At 35.7% G+C, this 16270-nt stretch overlaps 1 protein-coding gene across 1 annotated transcript; it reads right to left on the bottom strand.

The window, feature by feature from the left end:
• Positions 1 to 323: 323 nt before the first annotated feature.
• Positions 324 to 15527, bottom strand: LOC106179196 (phosphoenolpyruvate carboxykinase [GTP]). Its single transcript, XM_087011104.1, has 12 exons — positions 15368 to 15527; positions 10519 to 10657; positions 10029 to 10150; positions 9572 to 9756; positions 8879 to 9088; positions 7455 to 7642; positions 6797 to 6923; positions 5729 to 5940; positions 4613 to 4793; positions 4169 to 4264; positions 3377 to 3643; positions 324 to 2153 (listed from the first exon to the last, which is right to left on the bottom strand). The coding sequence occupies exons 2-12, from the start codon at positions 10642 to 10644 to the stop codon at positions 1969 to 1971; spliced, it is 1899 nt and encodes a 632-aa protein (XP_086867230.1). The 5' UTR covers positions 10645 to 10657; positions 15368 to 15527; the 3' UTR covers positions 324 to 1968.
• Between the last annotated feature and the right edge of the window lie 743 nt (positions 15528 to 16270).

Below are 16270 nucleotides of genomic sequence, written 5' to 3'. Positions count from 1 at the left end.
GACAACTTAAGCAAGATACATGTATGACCGTATGTGTGAACAGGGGTTATTTCACACCCACAAAAAAATGTCGTTTACAATCCCACTTTGTGAAATAATGGTATAATTCTGAACAGCTCCAATATTTTGCCGTTTCGTATATATCGTTTGTACCTTTAATTACTTGGAAAGAGTCAAGGTATAAGAAATATGCTTTCTTATTTTACCATGTGGTTATAAAAGGCCCGGGGTTTCAAAATTAAGATTCTCTTTTTTCATTTTCAAAATACAGAACCCTATGGCATAAACTCTACTCACAATAAAACAATAACACAAAGAATTAATAACTGGTTTAATCTCAGTTTTATTCTCAGTGAACAAACATGTAGTTTTGGTGCAGTACTAGTACAACACTTTCAAGTTCACTGCACTGCCTGGTAGGCTAGGTCAACAAATGACATCAACGTGACTGCACTCTCTCATTTTATTGGCCAATCTAGGAACACGTGTGTCGCAACGTCAAAAAGCCATGTGTTAAGCAACAGCGTGGACCGGCTAAGAAATTAGAACGCTGGCCTTGCGGGGAATCTTACATCCGCTTCGTGTGTGTAAGAGACGAAACACGTCTGCTTAATTCATTTGATGCTTTTACCCTGTACTTTACGGCCAAAATACAGGTATCAAGTGTTCTCACCGACAAAAAGTACACTATTCCATTCTCTTACGCACAAAAAAGCTCTCAGTAATTGCCATATACGCCCTTGATCACACTACTACTAAAATTAACGACGTCTATGCACTACAACAGAAAAAATAAAATACATATAACGTCCATGTATGCCTTTACTGCCAGGACACCCGTTACTTACAGTAACCAACAGTTAAACTGTGATGTTTAATAAAACTAATCTGGCACAACTTAATTCATGAATATGATCATCATCATACCTTTGCGTTAGAACTATTAAAGTTTTCAGAATTAATATTGGCATATTTACACAGCACCAAGAGAAAAAAATGTATAGAAGTACTTCAGTAAAGTATCAAACAAATGCCTTTAAATCTCCAAATCTTCACACAGTATCCTTATAAATCATAAAATTTTGTAATATTCAAGTATTAAGCACAGACACCCAAAAGCGTGATTTAGTTCCATACCATACAATTTGTTTGGCCAAAAACGGCAACGGCCAAACACGTTCCTGGAGAAAGACATTGAAGAGTAAAGCATCTTTCCAATTACAAGCAATAAATCTTGCATGATTCCCAACTGGATATAACAAGTAGAGATATATGTGTGTCCTTTTGATGGATATTTAAGTACAACTGGTACAGAGAAACAACATGCCTGAGAGTTCTAGTAGAAGTTGAGAGAAGTTGGCAAAAGTTATCCACAACAATCACATTCTGGCACTACGGAGAAGCAGAAAACCCCTTGCGTCTTTCTATGAACCTACCCAACCATCAGGGTGTGGCATTCCCTTGCATGCTGTTAGAAAACCTCCCTTCAGCAGTACTGAAACTCCTGATGGTTGACTCCATGGTAATTGCCACACCCACAGTGCCAGCCATTTACCTCCTACGAACGAGCATCTAAAATTGCAAACTCCCTCCCTGCCAGTCTAGAGGTTAAGAATTACAAGATGCCACAAATTAAAGTTTGTAACATCTTATAATCACGAAACCAATTCTTTCATTCTTCTACATGTACAACATCTAATAACAATTATAGCTACCTTACTGGTGGCAACAGTGTTACACTACAAAGCTTTAGTATCATTAGAATAGCGGAGGAGTCCAGACCAAGGACGCTATGGGTGTTCAAGTCAAGAAACCTCTACTGAAATCCATACATCTCAATTTGTTGACTGCAAGCTGGCCCTTTAAAATTTTGTAAAATATTATCTCTTAGAATAATGTCAAGTTGAACAATAGTGACAACCAATGTTATACTTTTTATTTTAGTTTGATCGCATTTCTGCTTTACATCTACATGGCATTAATACGGTCAGCCTGCTTCTGCAGCTCATCGCGGACAACCTGTGGAAGGTCTTCGCCAGTCTGGTCATCCAGGAACTTCATGGTCTCCTTGATGTCTGCCAGCCAGTAATCTTTAGGAATACTGAACAGTTCATCCCAATTTATCTCACCCAAACCATCGAGGTTGATGGAGCCTGTGAAAGAGATTTTTATAAAATTTTATAAAATTAATGTGCAATTGATACTGACAAGGCTAAACCCTACCATCTACAAGGGCCACAGATTGACTTTTCACAGGATATTCATTGATATGTCTTTAAATAAATAGTCGGTCATTTTACTATCTCTGACCTTGTAATGACATCTCTAGGTAGATTACATGGCTAGTAATTGTTTGCATAACTGCTCTGGCACTGCCATTTAACAGACCCAGGCTAAGTCCCTTAGACAGCAAGCAAGACAGTAAATTGCTCTGGTTTAAATCACTTGCTCTTTTATGACAGATAAAAATAGCCTCTTCTGAATAACTTCTGAATTACAGTGCAAAACTTATACTGTTGTAAAAACAACGTAATTTATATATCACAATTTACCACTTGTTCAATGAAAAATTAAACTATCAACGAAGAATATAAGTAATATGTAGTTGTCTTTAATGTTGAGTAAAATATATAATTGTGTAATATTTGTGTCCTGAATATAGAAAATGTTCATGTGTACAGAAATCAATCAAAACACTTGGAATATGCAGACTTCCTTGTTAAAAAAATTGCAAACTATTAAAGATACATACAAAGTCAATTTTTTGTCATAAAAACCAACCAAATGCCAGCATATAGTTTCAAGTAGTATAACTAAGAGAATTACCAAAAAGCATTGTTTAATTTTACCTGAAAGTGATATTTGAACAGATTTTTCTGCTAGCATTCTATGCTGTATGTCAATGGGGCAGAAAAGTAGGTCACGAAAGTAGGTTAATTGACAACCAAAAATTTAAAGAAAGGAGCAGTCTAAAGCTCTTTTATGGCTGATCGGGTGATTTATTCAGTTTATCCCTTGGCATGTCGAATTTATTAGAGTCGTATAAGAAACTAGTAGAAGTGGTTTACATGTGTTACTGGGAATCCACGCTCCACCGATGATCGGTTCGTATGTACCTTTAACTCCCATTTACAATTTCCATTTTTTACCATCACACAGAAATCCATTAGTCTTTATCCATAACAACAGTGACTCAAAATTGGAAACTTAGAACATAAAAATAATAATTTTCTCAACAGTTTTGGATTCAAATTTTCTTCAAGTTGGTATTTCAGGAAAAAAACTTGAAATTTCAAGGATAAAGACTTCTATCTACATAAAAGTTTAATGAACACTCAACCAGCACCTCTCCATATACTAGTATATGCCAACTCACCCTTCTTTGGAAGTAAACCAATTGGAGATTCCACAGCAATGTCTTCTCCATCCACGCGGCGCATAATCCAGTCCAGCACACGGATGTTGTCTCCGAAGCCTGGCCACAAGAACTTGCCTGTGGAGTCCACACGGAACCAGTTGACATGGAAAATCTTGGGGACTTTGTGTGGAGGCTTTTCCACCTCCAGCCAGTGGTCCAAGTACTTACCAAAGTTGTAGCCAATGAACGGACGCATGGCCATGGGGTCGTGCATGATTTTCTTACCTGAAGTGAGGAGCTTGAATGTCTTACCCAATAAATACGATTTCATTGAGACATTCTACTGGAACTTTCAAGCCTTGAAGGCTTTTACAACAGTAACAAAAGGCATTTTCCAGGAATGTAGTCAGCTGGCAATGGAAAAGATATGATAGAACACAATAGAGGAAACCTTTGTTTTAAAGGTGCACAAAAAGAAAAAAAATTCTCAGAACATTTTAAACCTGACGCTTACTAAACCATGTGACAGACCTGGTGGATAGTCATATCGCTTTATTATTTATTACATATTTGTGCACTTCTCATTTTCTATTTCCTTCATTCTCAAGAATAGGATCACTATCTTTTTTCTTGTTTCACAGTTGGTGTTCCTAGCTTTTTTTTGTTTGTTTGTTTGTTCGGCTCTCAACACAGTGTTAAATTATTTTATATCTGAAAAGCTGCATATTTTTTACCACTATTTAAATTCCTTTTTTTCTTTTGTGGAGAAATTAAGCCTTATCAAAAATACTTTAAAACATTATTATTTACCCTTAAACTCTGCAGCTGCTGTGGTCTCAGATTTAAGCTGCGCTCCCAGCATTACTCCATGTTTCCAGTCAAAGGCTTCCAAAACCAGAGGAACACCTGAAAGTACACACAACTCCAGTTTTAATCAGTATCAGATATCCATTTGAAATTTCTCATACTAAATTTAACCATGCAAGGTTGCACTCACTCATATTTATAAATGTGCACTGCTGAATTTGTATTATAATGACTGAAGTCATTAATTTGCAGCTCCAAGTCACAAATTGCAATTTCATTTAAAATCCCTGTTGCTGGTTTATAACAAAGATCGAGACATAAAAAAAGACTGGCCCATGACAATAATATCACATATTAATTAAATATATGTTAAAATGAAAGTAAAAATGATTTGCTACGAGATCAGGCATGCATGGAGTTCCATATAAAAGTCAACAAAAACCATACCTTCAGGACGACGTCCTCCAAAGATGATTGCAGAGATGGGCACACCTTTGGGATCCTCCCACATGGGGTGCATTATGGGACACTGCCCAGCTGGGGTGCAAAAGCGTGAGTTCGGGTGAGCAGCCTTTTCTGGGTTCCCCTTCTTCCATTTGCCACCCAGCCAGGTGACCACTTCTGTATCCTACGGGAAAAAATCAACGTAAAGCTGCTGTCACAAAAAGTTCAAGTTATCAATCTAAGTCTAAACTGCTAGAATTGGTTAGTCAGCTACAGCAAAGCCAACCTTAGTCTAGCAGCTTTTAAGAATGATTCAGAACAACAAAAAATTATATATATATAAAAAAACATAACTAAATTGGCTCATGTAACCTATGAGAGTAAAAAAAAAAAAAAAAACATTTGTCAAGACAATCTAAGTTTGATCTATGGGTTAATATTGGTCTTTTTTAGATTCTTTAAAGAAAACTTAGTAGGTCTAAGGATCTTTTAATGCAGAGAAGAATCAAAATGATGCTATTGCATGGCTTTGCATCACAACTATTTGACCAAAATTGATTTCCTTCAATTCAGAAGGAATCTGTGATACGGTAATGACTCAATCTTTTCAATGGGCACAAATTATCAAATTTTCAGATGCATAATTTTATAATCACAAAAACTATATTTCTATAAAGCATTTGTGGTGCTTTTACTGCACAGAATAGAGTAGCTTGTTTTTAATTTTGTTGCTACCACTTAATACGAATGCTTTAATTTTAAGAAATTATGACTTTAAAAATACAGTAGCTCTAAAATTCACAATTTCCCCCCATTAAAAAGATCGAATAAATACCGTAATCTACTTATGCATATAAGTAACTGCCAGTAGTAGTCCAAAACAGTGAGCATTCCATTCTCCTCTTTTAAACTAATACTAGGACTACTACTGGTCAACTGAAATAAAAAAAATAGTCCACTTTCCTTCTGTGTGTGAGTGTGTTTTGTTTGTTTGTTTACTTTTGTGAAACAGATCCTTTTCCAGATATCACCAATTTTTTTTTTTTTTTTTGCCGATTTCTAATTTGTATTTGACCTGCTCTAATTTGCAGTTGACCAGCTCTACTTTTTATTGCTTACGTCACTTATTTTATCTTCCATTCCTTCCCAGAAGAAGTGACCGTCCTCAGTTTCTGCCACATTGGTAAAGATCGAGTTACTCTGGAAGGTTTGTACGGCAATGGGGTTAGTTTTTTCGTTGGTCCCTGGGGCCACGCCGAAGAACCCGGCCTCAGGATTGATGCCACGGAGTTCTCCATTTTCCTCAAAACGCATCCAGGCGATGTCGTCGCCTGAAAATAATTATTTTAAATAAATATATCATTATAAATATATATATATCAAATAAATCAATTAAAATATGAACTGATTTCTAACACAAACTACTGATCACACAGATTAAACAGTTCATTATCACCAATTGCAAGCCCATGTACCATGTCATTATAGTAATTGCTAAAAACTCTCAAATGCCTCACTTATTATATTTTCATAATAAATAATAATTTTATTTTGAGTCTAAAATTCATTGAAAATGTACTGCAGACTTAACATAGAACACAATTAAAACACTTAAAACACAATTTGCAAGATACGTAAAAATAAAACTTCAAATAAAAAAATGATATTATAAAAGATGAAGATTCAATTTTTTAAAAAAATATTACATTTCAGATACTCAAAAAACTTAATTCTTACATAAATCCAATTTACTTCTTTTTTTCTCAGATTTATCATCTTCAGCCTGTGTTTCAATAACCTTTATGACGAGAAGCCAACTAAATTTACAAAACTGTTTAATCAACATTTTTTAAGTATCACTAACAAGGCTTTAGTGAGTGAGCCGTCCAGCTGTCTTATAGACATTCTCTCCAAGCACCTATCTCACAGTTCTATGAAATTTTGAAATTCTCAGTAAAACCCGCACTTAATCCCTGTTGTATATGATAAAAGTAAAGTCTGACCCAAACAAGGGAAGTTGTGCTGGCCAGTATAAAATTTGATGAGCAGTTAAGGTATGAGGTTGTAGTGGTGTTGCAAGGTGATTAAACCTGCAGGGTGAGGGTACTAACGCAGTCAGGTAAAGGGATGGACCAATAGCCACTGAGACATTTAAAGGGAACTGCATAAATTGAATAAAGAACTCACCTATGCACTGGACTTTATAGCCTGGTATGGTGGGGGTCAACAGTGCCATGTTGGTCTTACCACAGGCACTAGGGAAAGCTGCAGCAATAAATTTCTCTTGTCCTTTGGGGTTGGTTACACTCATGATCTGAAATAAACAGTATCTTAAGCTATATTTAGTCCCTCAAACAGTGTTCTGCAAATAACATCTCATCTTCACTGTGGCTTGTGTCGTATATATTAACACGCACTGTCTATCAAGACATGTGGTGTATATCAGATGCCAAATACATAATACACAAGCCTGAAATGCAATTTTTAAAAAATTCCAGAATGTTTATAGAATTCAGTTCTTAGTGAATCTGAGACCAGTATCCCTCCTGATGATTTAAAATTCTGAATATGTCAGTGTTGGTGTGTGTATCTGTTGGCTACATGAAGCAACCAGTACAGAAAAAAAGCGTGGATTTATTTTGATGAAATCATAAGCTACAAAGTGGTCATAATTTGGAGAAAGTTGTGGGTGGATTTAGATTAATTTTTTTAAGAAAGCTTCAAAACGGGCTTTTCTACAAGTCACGGATTCGTGAATTTTCCCAATAGAATTCTTTGCATGTTACAGATCCTGGCATAAGTCTGTTCCTCTCTGAGTGCCCCTCTAGTTCCTAACATTACGTACCAACATGTGTTCTGCCAGCCATCCCTCATCTCTGGCGATAACACCTGCAATACGCAGAGCAAAGCACTTCTTTCCCAGCAGCGAGTTCCCACCGTAACCACTCCCAAATGAGGTCACTTTCCTCTCCTCGGGATAGTGGAGAATGAGGACTTTATCTGGGTTACAGGGCCAGTGGTTGATCACCTTCCCTAAAATAACATGAAACAAAAACATTACAAGCAGATCAGAGAGGCGATATCACCTCCTGATTTTGTACCACCAGCGGGAGTAAGGGAGTAAGTTGAGGGGGAGGTATGGATGCATGTGTGTTAGTTGTGAAGAAGTGTGGTTGGGTAAATGAGGTGAGAGTATTTTATGGGGAGACGTAAGATAAAGGCTATGGGCATATCTTTTACAGTTTTAGAGATATCAACATTGGAAAATCAACAAAGCCCAGATGATGGTGAAAAATAGATCAAAGGTCAAATTCAAGGTCACAATATGATTGCCAAAATATGACTTCCTATTCAATTCAGAAGTAACTTAGGGTGTATCTCTGTCAGTTTTGAATTTTAAAGTTTGGGAGATATTTAGCATTTAATTTTCCAAAACTTGGACAAGGGTACATTGCAACAAATGCCACACCTAGGCCAATGCATCAAAATCTACGTGGATCAAGTTGAGGTTATATGCAACCTAAATCCAAGAGATGGTGACACAGGCCCTTTTAGTCTAGGAGCGGTAATGGTGATGTGGCCGTGAAGCTGGGCCCCGTATCTCGAAAGCATCGCATATTGCAAATCGCTATATCAAATAGAGGCTACAATGTATTATATGGGACGAGTATGGGCGAGTTATGGAATCGAGACACTTGCGCACGTGCGCAACATAGCGAAGCTTTCTAGATACGGGGCCCTGGTGGAAGAGACAGGTTGGGATTAAGCCATGTGTACTACCAGCACCTACGCTAGTGGTACTGTAGCAGTGGCATATAAAAATAATTATCTGATTCATAAACAAATATTAAGTAAAATAAACAAGGCAGCAAAGCTGTCAAATGGGCAGACATAAATGACAAAACTGACAGTGCCAATAAAACCATTTAGTAAAATAATGAAAAACCAATTCAAGTTTTTTTTTTGTTTTTTTTTTTTTATGAAAAACCAATTCAAGTATTTTTTTTTTTTAAAGTTTAATTTAGGAGTGTAGCAATAAGATTTCCAGACATGCCAGCCTGACAGGGCAAGTACCTGAAAATAGTATATGTCAAGCCCTGAAATATGTTTCGGTGCAAAGACTAGTAAAAATAAAAAGAAGAACCAAATGTTGAACACAAGACAAACAAACATTAGTAAGAACCTACATACTTAAGAGTTTAAACAGAGATACATCAGTTGGACATTAAGACTTCCTCAAGTGTTATTTGACAATCACAATGAACTTACTCTGATTAGGTCTGGGGGAGCCCATGGAGTGCAAGCACTTGACAAAGTCTCCCTTTCCCTTCTTTAAGACATCCCAAACTTTTGGAGTGACACGAGTCATGATTCTCATACAAAGAAGCACGTAGTTGGAATCTGTCACCTGGACTCCGATTTTCGACAGGGGGGAACCCACAGGACCCATGCTGAATGGAATCACATACATCATACGTCCTGAAATTACAAAATTACACTTAATGTTTTACTGAGAGGTATTTTAATTAATAATGTTACTATATATATATATATATATATATATATATATAGAGAGAGAGAGAGAGAGAGAGAGAGATGGCTGTCAGATCATTAATATTATAATACTTATAACTTAATTTACCATTAATATACTTACAGCTTTTCTTAAACTGAACACGATCAAATTTATTTCACCTATCTGCTTTCATGATGACAATGTTGTGTTAGTAAAAAAGGTATCAGCTATATTTAGTTCTTCCAATAATAATACTGTTCTGCAAATAACATTTCAACTTCACAGTGGCTTGTTTCAATTAACATGCATTGTCTATCAAGACATCTTGTCGTATATGTCAGATGTCTAATAATTTAATCCCAAGCCTGATATACAATTTTTAAAAATTTCCAATCCATAAAACGGGTGTGATCACAAAGAATGGGACAATGCTATAGTGCACAGACCTGCCATGCATCCTGGCCAGCGGTCCATATTCAATTTCTCGGCCTCGGCATAGCTCATCCACTGGGCTAGGATGCCCTTTGTGTTCGGTCTGACGTGAGGCACGGAGTCATGCTTGTTATGGGACACTATGTAGGTCAATCCCTCGACACGAGCAACATCCTTGGGGTCAGTCTTGCAGATGTAGCTTTGGAGAAATAAAAATCAATTGCACTTATATGAAAAAAAAAGAGGACAAAGCTGACAAAAGTACAGATACTAAATGAAGAGCAACTAACAACTAATTTTGTTGATTTCGTCCTCTTGTTAACATGTAACCTGCCAAAGTGACACAGTTTTAGGAATATATACAGTCATTTGTAAAAAACAAACTACAAAGCAAAATAACTAATAAATACAAACAATATTTACAAATCATGGAAATAATTTTAGAAATGGGCCATAAAATGACAAACTTACTTATTTTCGTAGGCTTTCAACTTATGCAAAGTGCCACGTTCTTCCAGCTTGTGGATGATAGTTTCGGCCTCTTCTTGAGAACCATCGCAGATGTACACACCACGTGGCTTGCACAAGTCAATCTGAAGTACAAAATAAATCTCTTATGACATGAATATGTCACGAAGACGAGTTTCCGTATCAAAAATCACAATTTTATTGTAACCACATTAATTTAACTTCTGTTTGTAACTTTTCTGTTTGTAACTAAAATCTATGATACAGATACGATAATTTGAGAGCAACCATACTACATTCCTAGGCTGTCTTAACAAATACTGTATATTAGCACATACCTAGATACGCGTACTCGGAACTAGGATAAAATATACACAGCACATTAAAATCCTAGAGAAACAAATGTGTGCATGCGAATGCACACATGCAAATGTGCTTGTATGTGCCTGCTGCGTGTTCATGCATACGCACACAATACCAAGATAAAACCCACCTTCGATGCTACCCACGCCTGTACATTCTTCGGCATGTCATTGAAGGAGCCTTTGACAATAGGAACCTCTCCATAGTGTTCAATGAACACCTCACGATGCTCAACAAACTGTACTTCCTCATCCATGACAATATATCAGCTGCAATATTTAAAAAATAATTGTATTTACTCTCAATCAATCAAGTGTTTGTAGCATGTAATTTCAGAGACAACAGGTTTTCCTCATAAAAGTAAGAGTATAATATGTATTGTTTTAGATTATGCATTCAATGTGAGGGATAAAATTTTATTAAAAAGGACTTATCTCAGTGAGATGCATATTTTGCATACTGTCAACATAAGTGAATAAAATATTAATGACTTTCATTCAACTGATGAAAAAAAGTTAGCTCTGAACATTGAAAATAACTTTAGCTGCCACTGAATCCAATTTTTCATCTGACACATTGCACATATACTACTTCTAATCTATTTAAAGTGGCAACAGAGCAAATGCTTCGTGTCAAAAATTTAATAAAACAATACATGTAATAAAATATTCATTTAAAAGTCAAACTATTCATGTTGAATTAACCTATGTCAAAGTCAAGGAGGTTCTTCGGGAGCTTGATGGAAAAATAATTGCATGTCCCGCATGTTTGAGTGCAAAACCAAAATACAAAAGGTTAGAAAAATATGATTTCACTGTTCTACTGCAAGGGGCATATAAAACTGTCTACACAAAGGCTCTATTCCCATAGATTTTAGATCGATCTATCCCCGCGGGGAGTCTCACTAGATTACTTTCAGATAATCCGACTTAAATGTCCGTCCCGCCTACTACAAGCTTTAAGGGGGTAATTAACTTTCGTGTCCGCCCGGCTGACAGCTATTTAGCGTGAACCCCCAGGGAGTTAGGTCGATCCAAAGTAGGTCGATCTAATCTATGGAAATGGGGTGAAAGACTGCAATATAGGCAAAGGCAAATCAATTGCCAATTTGACTAATCTGTATGCATTATAGCTTTTAAAGTAAGCCTGTATTTTATTACTTAAGACTTTTAATATTAATATAGTAAAGTGCATTGATATGCATAAATTTACAAATGGAATGTACTATATAATATATATATAAAATAAATATTATCATATTATGTCATTACAATTACTTTCAGTGTACTAAATCAATATTCTTACCACATCAGTGTGATACTTATTATAAAACCATTTTCTTTTTAGGACCACATTTACTTCGAAGATATCATTAAAAAAATAATGATAGCCTGACCTTTTATTGATTTATCAGAATATTCAAATAACCTTGACTACATGGTAGAGACAACTTAATTAAGGCAGCTGAGGCTCCATTACTGTTGTAAATTGTATAATCAATGAGTTCATCTCGCACACAGAAGGTGCTTCTATATGTCGCCTCATGAGTCATATACCTCCAGACAGCACATGCCACGTGGTGCACTACTACTGAGAATGAACGGATCATATTAATAGGCTTGAACGTAACATACAGACTAGGGTATATCATTAAAATTATTACAAGTACACCACAGCTGCATATAATACCCCAGTCAGACTTAATACCTAACTATAATTGCTCTGCAGCACATGTCTAAGGTACTTAGTCTTCATCTAATTATTCTTTTATTGATTTCTATGGTGTTATTCTTTTTATTTATCTTTCTTTATTTCATTATTATTATTATTATTATTATTATTATGGTTATTTGATATATTACTTCGTATATTATTTTTGAAAAATCATTATTTTGTTTGCATAAAAAATTGATTAACTTTCCAATATATTCACTGAAATCAGTGAAATTTTCAAAATAAATCTTATTTGATTATCAACTATCAATCTGTCAATGACCTGGTAAACGAAAAATTCAAAATTTCCCTGAAAAAAGTAAATAAACACCATAGGTACCTCAAGTGTTCTCCCTTTTCATGTAACCATACATTCTAAGACCACATGAATAATTACTTGGCAAGAAATATGCTTCAGACATATACCCAGACAGTAAAAGCTATGCATCCATCATTTTATTATCTCAATGACCTTGAACACTATAAGAATCTCCTTTTTCACTACATTTAGTTCTCAGGCAATGTCAGGAAGGTCATATATAATAGAAGTAATATTTTCTGAAAATTATATGCCACGTACAAATGAATTTTGCTGTCTGATTCATGACCATAATTGGCATACCTTATATACAAGCAGATATTACACAACAGAGATTCTAGTCACTTAAAAAATATTTGTGAATGCTCTTTAATCTGCAGCTATATTTGGAACACTATAGTAAATATGAAAGCAGATACTTGTATTGTGAATCTTTTTGTTTTGTGTACCTCCAACATTTCATCCATGCCGTGCTTTTAAAAGACTGAAAGCTTCCTCCATGCCAAATAACTTTTCAATATAAAGAAAAACATTGTTCATTTGTCAACATTGAATTCCTTTGTAACAAAAGCATAACAAATGCCTTTATTCTGCCTAGGCAGGTCTTTTATATTTTGTTTTGTACTAACAACATACTTTGTAAATGCAGTGGCAAAAAGGCTAAAATCTGCTCTACATTGTAGTCAGGTTATAACATATAATGATGTGAAGTACTGTACTAGAAGCTTTTTACTTTAAAATTTTCACATTTTCACTTAATGAAAATACTGCACTGCTGAAATATTGTATTTTGACACTGGTCTAGTGATACATGTAATATATGGAATGTGTAGAGTTGTTGACAAGATGGCTTATACCAAGTGATAAAAGTACAATTTATGGGGAAAACAGATATATGCAGATTTTAGAATCAGCTTGTCTTCTGGTATATAAAACTGAGTGAGAAAAATTATTTCATGACAACACCCCCTCCCCCCCCAAAAAAAGGGCTGCCTCAATTCTTTTTATAGTCCAACTGAGCAATGCAGTAACAAGAAAGTGACTTACTGCACTTGTGTACCTAAACAACAACATGCTGGTAATATAAATAGCATTATATTTATATCATATAACCATGGCTTTTATACCTCAGTGCAGAAATAGAAAATGAGAGAGGCATACTTCAAAACATTACAAGGTGATAAACATATCTATTACATAAAAATTGGGGTTTCCTAAGAGCACATGAGTTCTTGTATATAGACTCCCCCCCCCCTCCCCATTCCAGATCCACCAACACTTTTATGTGATCATATTTCTATATAATGTTCTGCTTTGTGGACATGTACCTTAAATCATTGCTTGTTTCAAATTATCAATATTATATGGGGAGAGTCAACTTAAAATAAATCCACCACTGGGCACAAAAAGTTACTCTAAACCACCTTCCCCAGGTATACAATTTTGGCCTTGGAAAAATGCCAGGCCTGGTACAATTCCCTGGTGGACAATTCATAATTCACTTTAATTTACTTTGATATTTGGGGAGACTGGCTTTTGTGAGAAATCACCCTTTTCATCCAATCACCCCCCTTTCCCCTACAGCCAAGATCACTTCACAGTATTACAAATTGATCGACATTTAATTTATTTTTACTCCCCATTGATAAAATAAGGTGAGAGAAGCATTCCATCCCAATATAGCCTACTTATACCTTTGAAGGTTAAATGAACAACCTTACTTCAATAGTCAAGGACAAGTCACTGGGTTAGGGAGGCAATTTCACCGTTTTCCTAGATAAAGTCAAGGACGTCATTGGGTTAAGGGGGAAATTTCACTATTATCCTAGATAAAGTCACTTTTAGAGATTCAAGCACACACAGTAGTAAAAAACAAAGCCAACATGTTGCTAAAAAAAAATATGGGACAAAAAACTTATTTGTATTAGAATTACTTGACAACAGCTGTTTCATAGTATATAAATACCTGTGAACCACTCCCCGTACATATCACCCCATTTGGGTCAATGACCTTCCTGGTATATGGTTTTCTTTTGTTACAAAATCAAGGACATTTTAAAGGGCATATATATGTTTTAGCTTCCACGAAAAGAAGTACAAATATGCAAAATGAAAAAAAATTCAAGGTTTTATACTAAGACATATTACAAAGGCATATACTGGTATTTTCCTTGTCGTTCTGTCCTTACCTGACCCCCATCCCCAAAACATTATGTAACACATGCACCCACTTCACTATCTTCTCAACCCTATATCCTGGCAATTAAGATCACACTAATTAGTCACTCATTATCCCCGAGAGAGAGATAAGACCAAATATAATTAACCTGTTTGGCACGCCCCACAAAACTATCTTATCTCATACTGGTAACACATCTTATGCTGAGTCAATATAACCGGTAGTACTTCATATAAGCCAATGACCTTCAGGAATTTTTGGCTCACTGTCTGGGCTTCATCCGGACAAATTGAAAAAATTCAAGAAAACTACCACATGTCAGCTTTTAATATAACAAATTGTATAACAAGAGAGATTTTCAACAACTGATCATGATCTTTTAGTTGTTTTTGTTGCTGTATTTATATCTTAACTCATGTATTAACACGAGGAATAGCGTACATGAATAAGGAGTCGCCTCGTGTGACCTTCCCTCGTCACAATGTCATTACAATAACAATCTTTTTTGCTACCATTATGTCCATATATTTTACCTCTGTAACATTTTCCTTGACGAACTAAAACATTTTCTCTATTAAGGATAGAATGTCACCGCTTCAGTTAGGAGAATTACCAGAGAAAAATTCGCCGGCCGGCTTTCTTTTTTAAAAACTGTAAACAAGAAATGTGAAGCAAGGGCATTTCCGCCCCGGGAATTTTCTCGTGAAAGAAATGTAACCTCTTTCAACCTTAGCAAAGTTTTAGTTAACACTAATATCAAGTACTTACCTTGTATCACGCTGTCTTCGAAATGGAAGTCGACTGGGGTGCCAATTCACAAAGAAACTGGCAGCGAATGTGCAAGCCTGAGAAAAGTGCTGTCTATTTGACCTTGTGCAAGGATGCAGTCACGTGATACGAGTCGTCAGGAGGTCAGGTCATCTAAGTTCACCGTCTTGTCTGAGACCTTCGTTTGACCGCAAAACGATTTTTTTCCTTGCGGAATAACCCTATTGCAACTGAATCTTTCTTTTAAATCATTGAAACAAATAATTTTTATCGTAAACATTTCACACTCTTCCACAAATATGTCAATCGGGTTCTTCTACATGGGCATGTATGTGGTAAAAATCACGTCTTTAATAAAGATACACCCTATATATTAAAATGGACCTTACGGATGTAGTATGGTATTAAATGTCTTACGGACGAGACAAACGACTAGGCTTTTCCACAAACGTACATGACTGTCTGTGTAGCCCGTGTCAGGGAGCACGAGTCAGTTGCCTTTTTAAAGGTGACTCAACTTTTATCTTCCGACAAAAATTACTGCATTGCGACAACTGCGGTAATTTACTAGTATGTAATTTGACATAGTCCTGTTGTCAGATTTCCAACAATATTTTTCACTCTATCTTGTCACTGTTGCTGAATTCTTTTAATATTTATCTGTTTGATAATTTTTTTTTATTCTATAATCATTAATTACACCAAGTTTCAAACAGTTTAACTGTTTTAAAAGCTATCGGATACCTGGCCCTGCTGCTTCCATTATGGAAGAAGTGTGCGTCTAGTTTCAGTTTCCATGGGAACCACTTCAGCCTCAGTAAGCAGTTCCTTACCATCAAAGATGCGTGAATGTATAGATCGTTACTTATTACAGTGGCGTCATTGCCCTGAAGCCCAGTGTGT

This window comes from Lingula anatina, chromosome 4, assembly GCF_051362555.1.
Source record: "Lingula anatina isolate TDL-2025a chromosome 4, LinAna3.0, whole genome shotgun sequence".
NCBI lineage: Eukaryota > Metazoa > Brachiopoda > Lingulata > Lingulida > Lingulidae > Lingula > Lingula anatina.
Note: the sequence above shows the minus strand (reverse complement) of the source record. Positions and strands in the feature narration are given on the sequence as shown.

Bases quoted from the DNA above. Each gene is read 5' to 3' on its own strand.
- LOC106179196 (XM_087011104.1), bottom strand. From the start codon at position 10,644: ATGGATGAGGAAGTACAGTTTGTTGAGCATCGTGAGGTGTTCATTGAA. The intron at 9,089-9,571 runs GTCTGTGCACTA...TTGTAATTTCAG, and splicing joins CTGGCCAGGATGCATGGCAG to GACGTATGATGTATGTGATT. The intron at 4,794-5,728 runs GTAAGCAATAAA...TTTTTCCCGTAG, and splicing joins TGGAAGATAAAATAAGTGAC to GATACAGAAGTGGTCACCTG.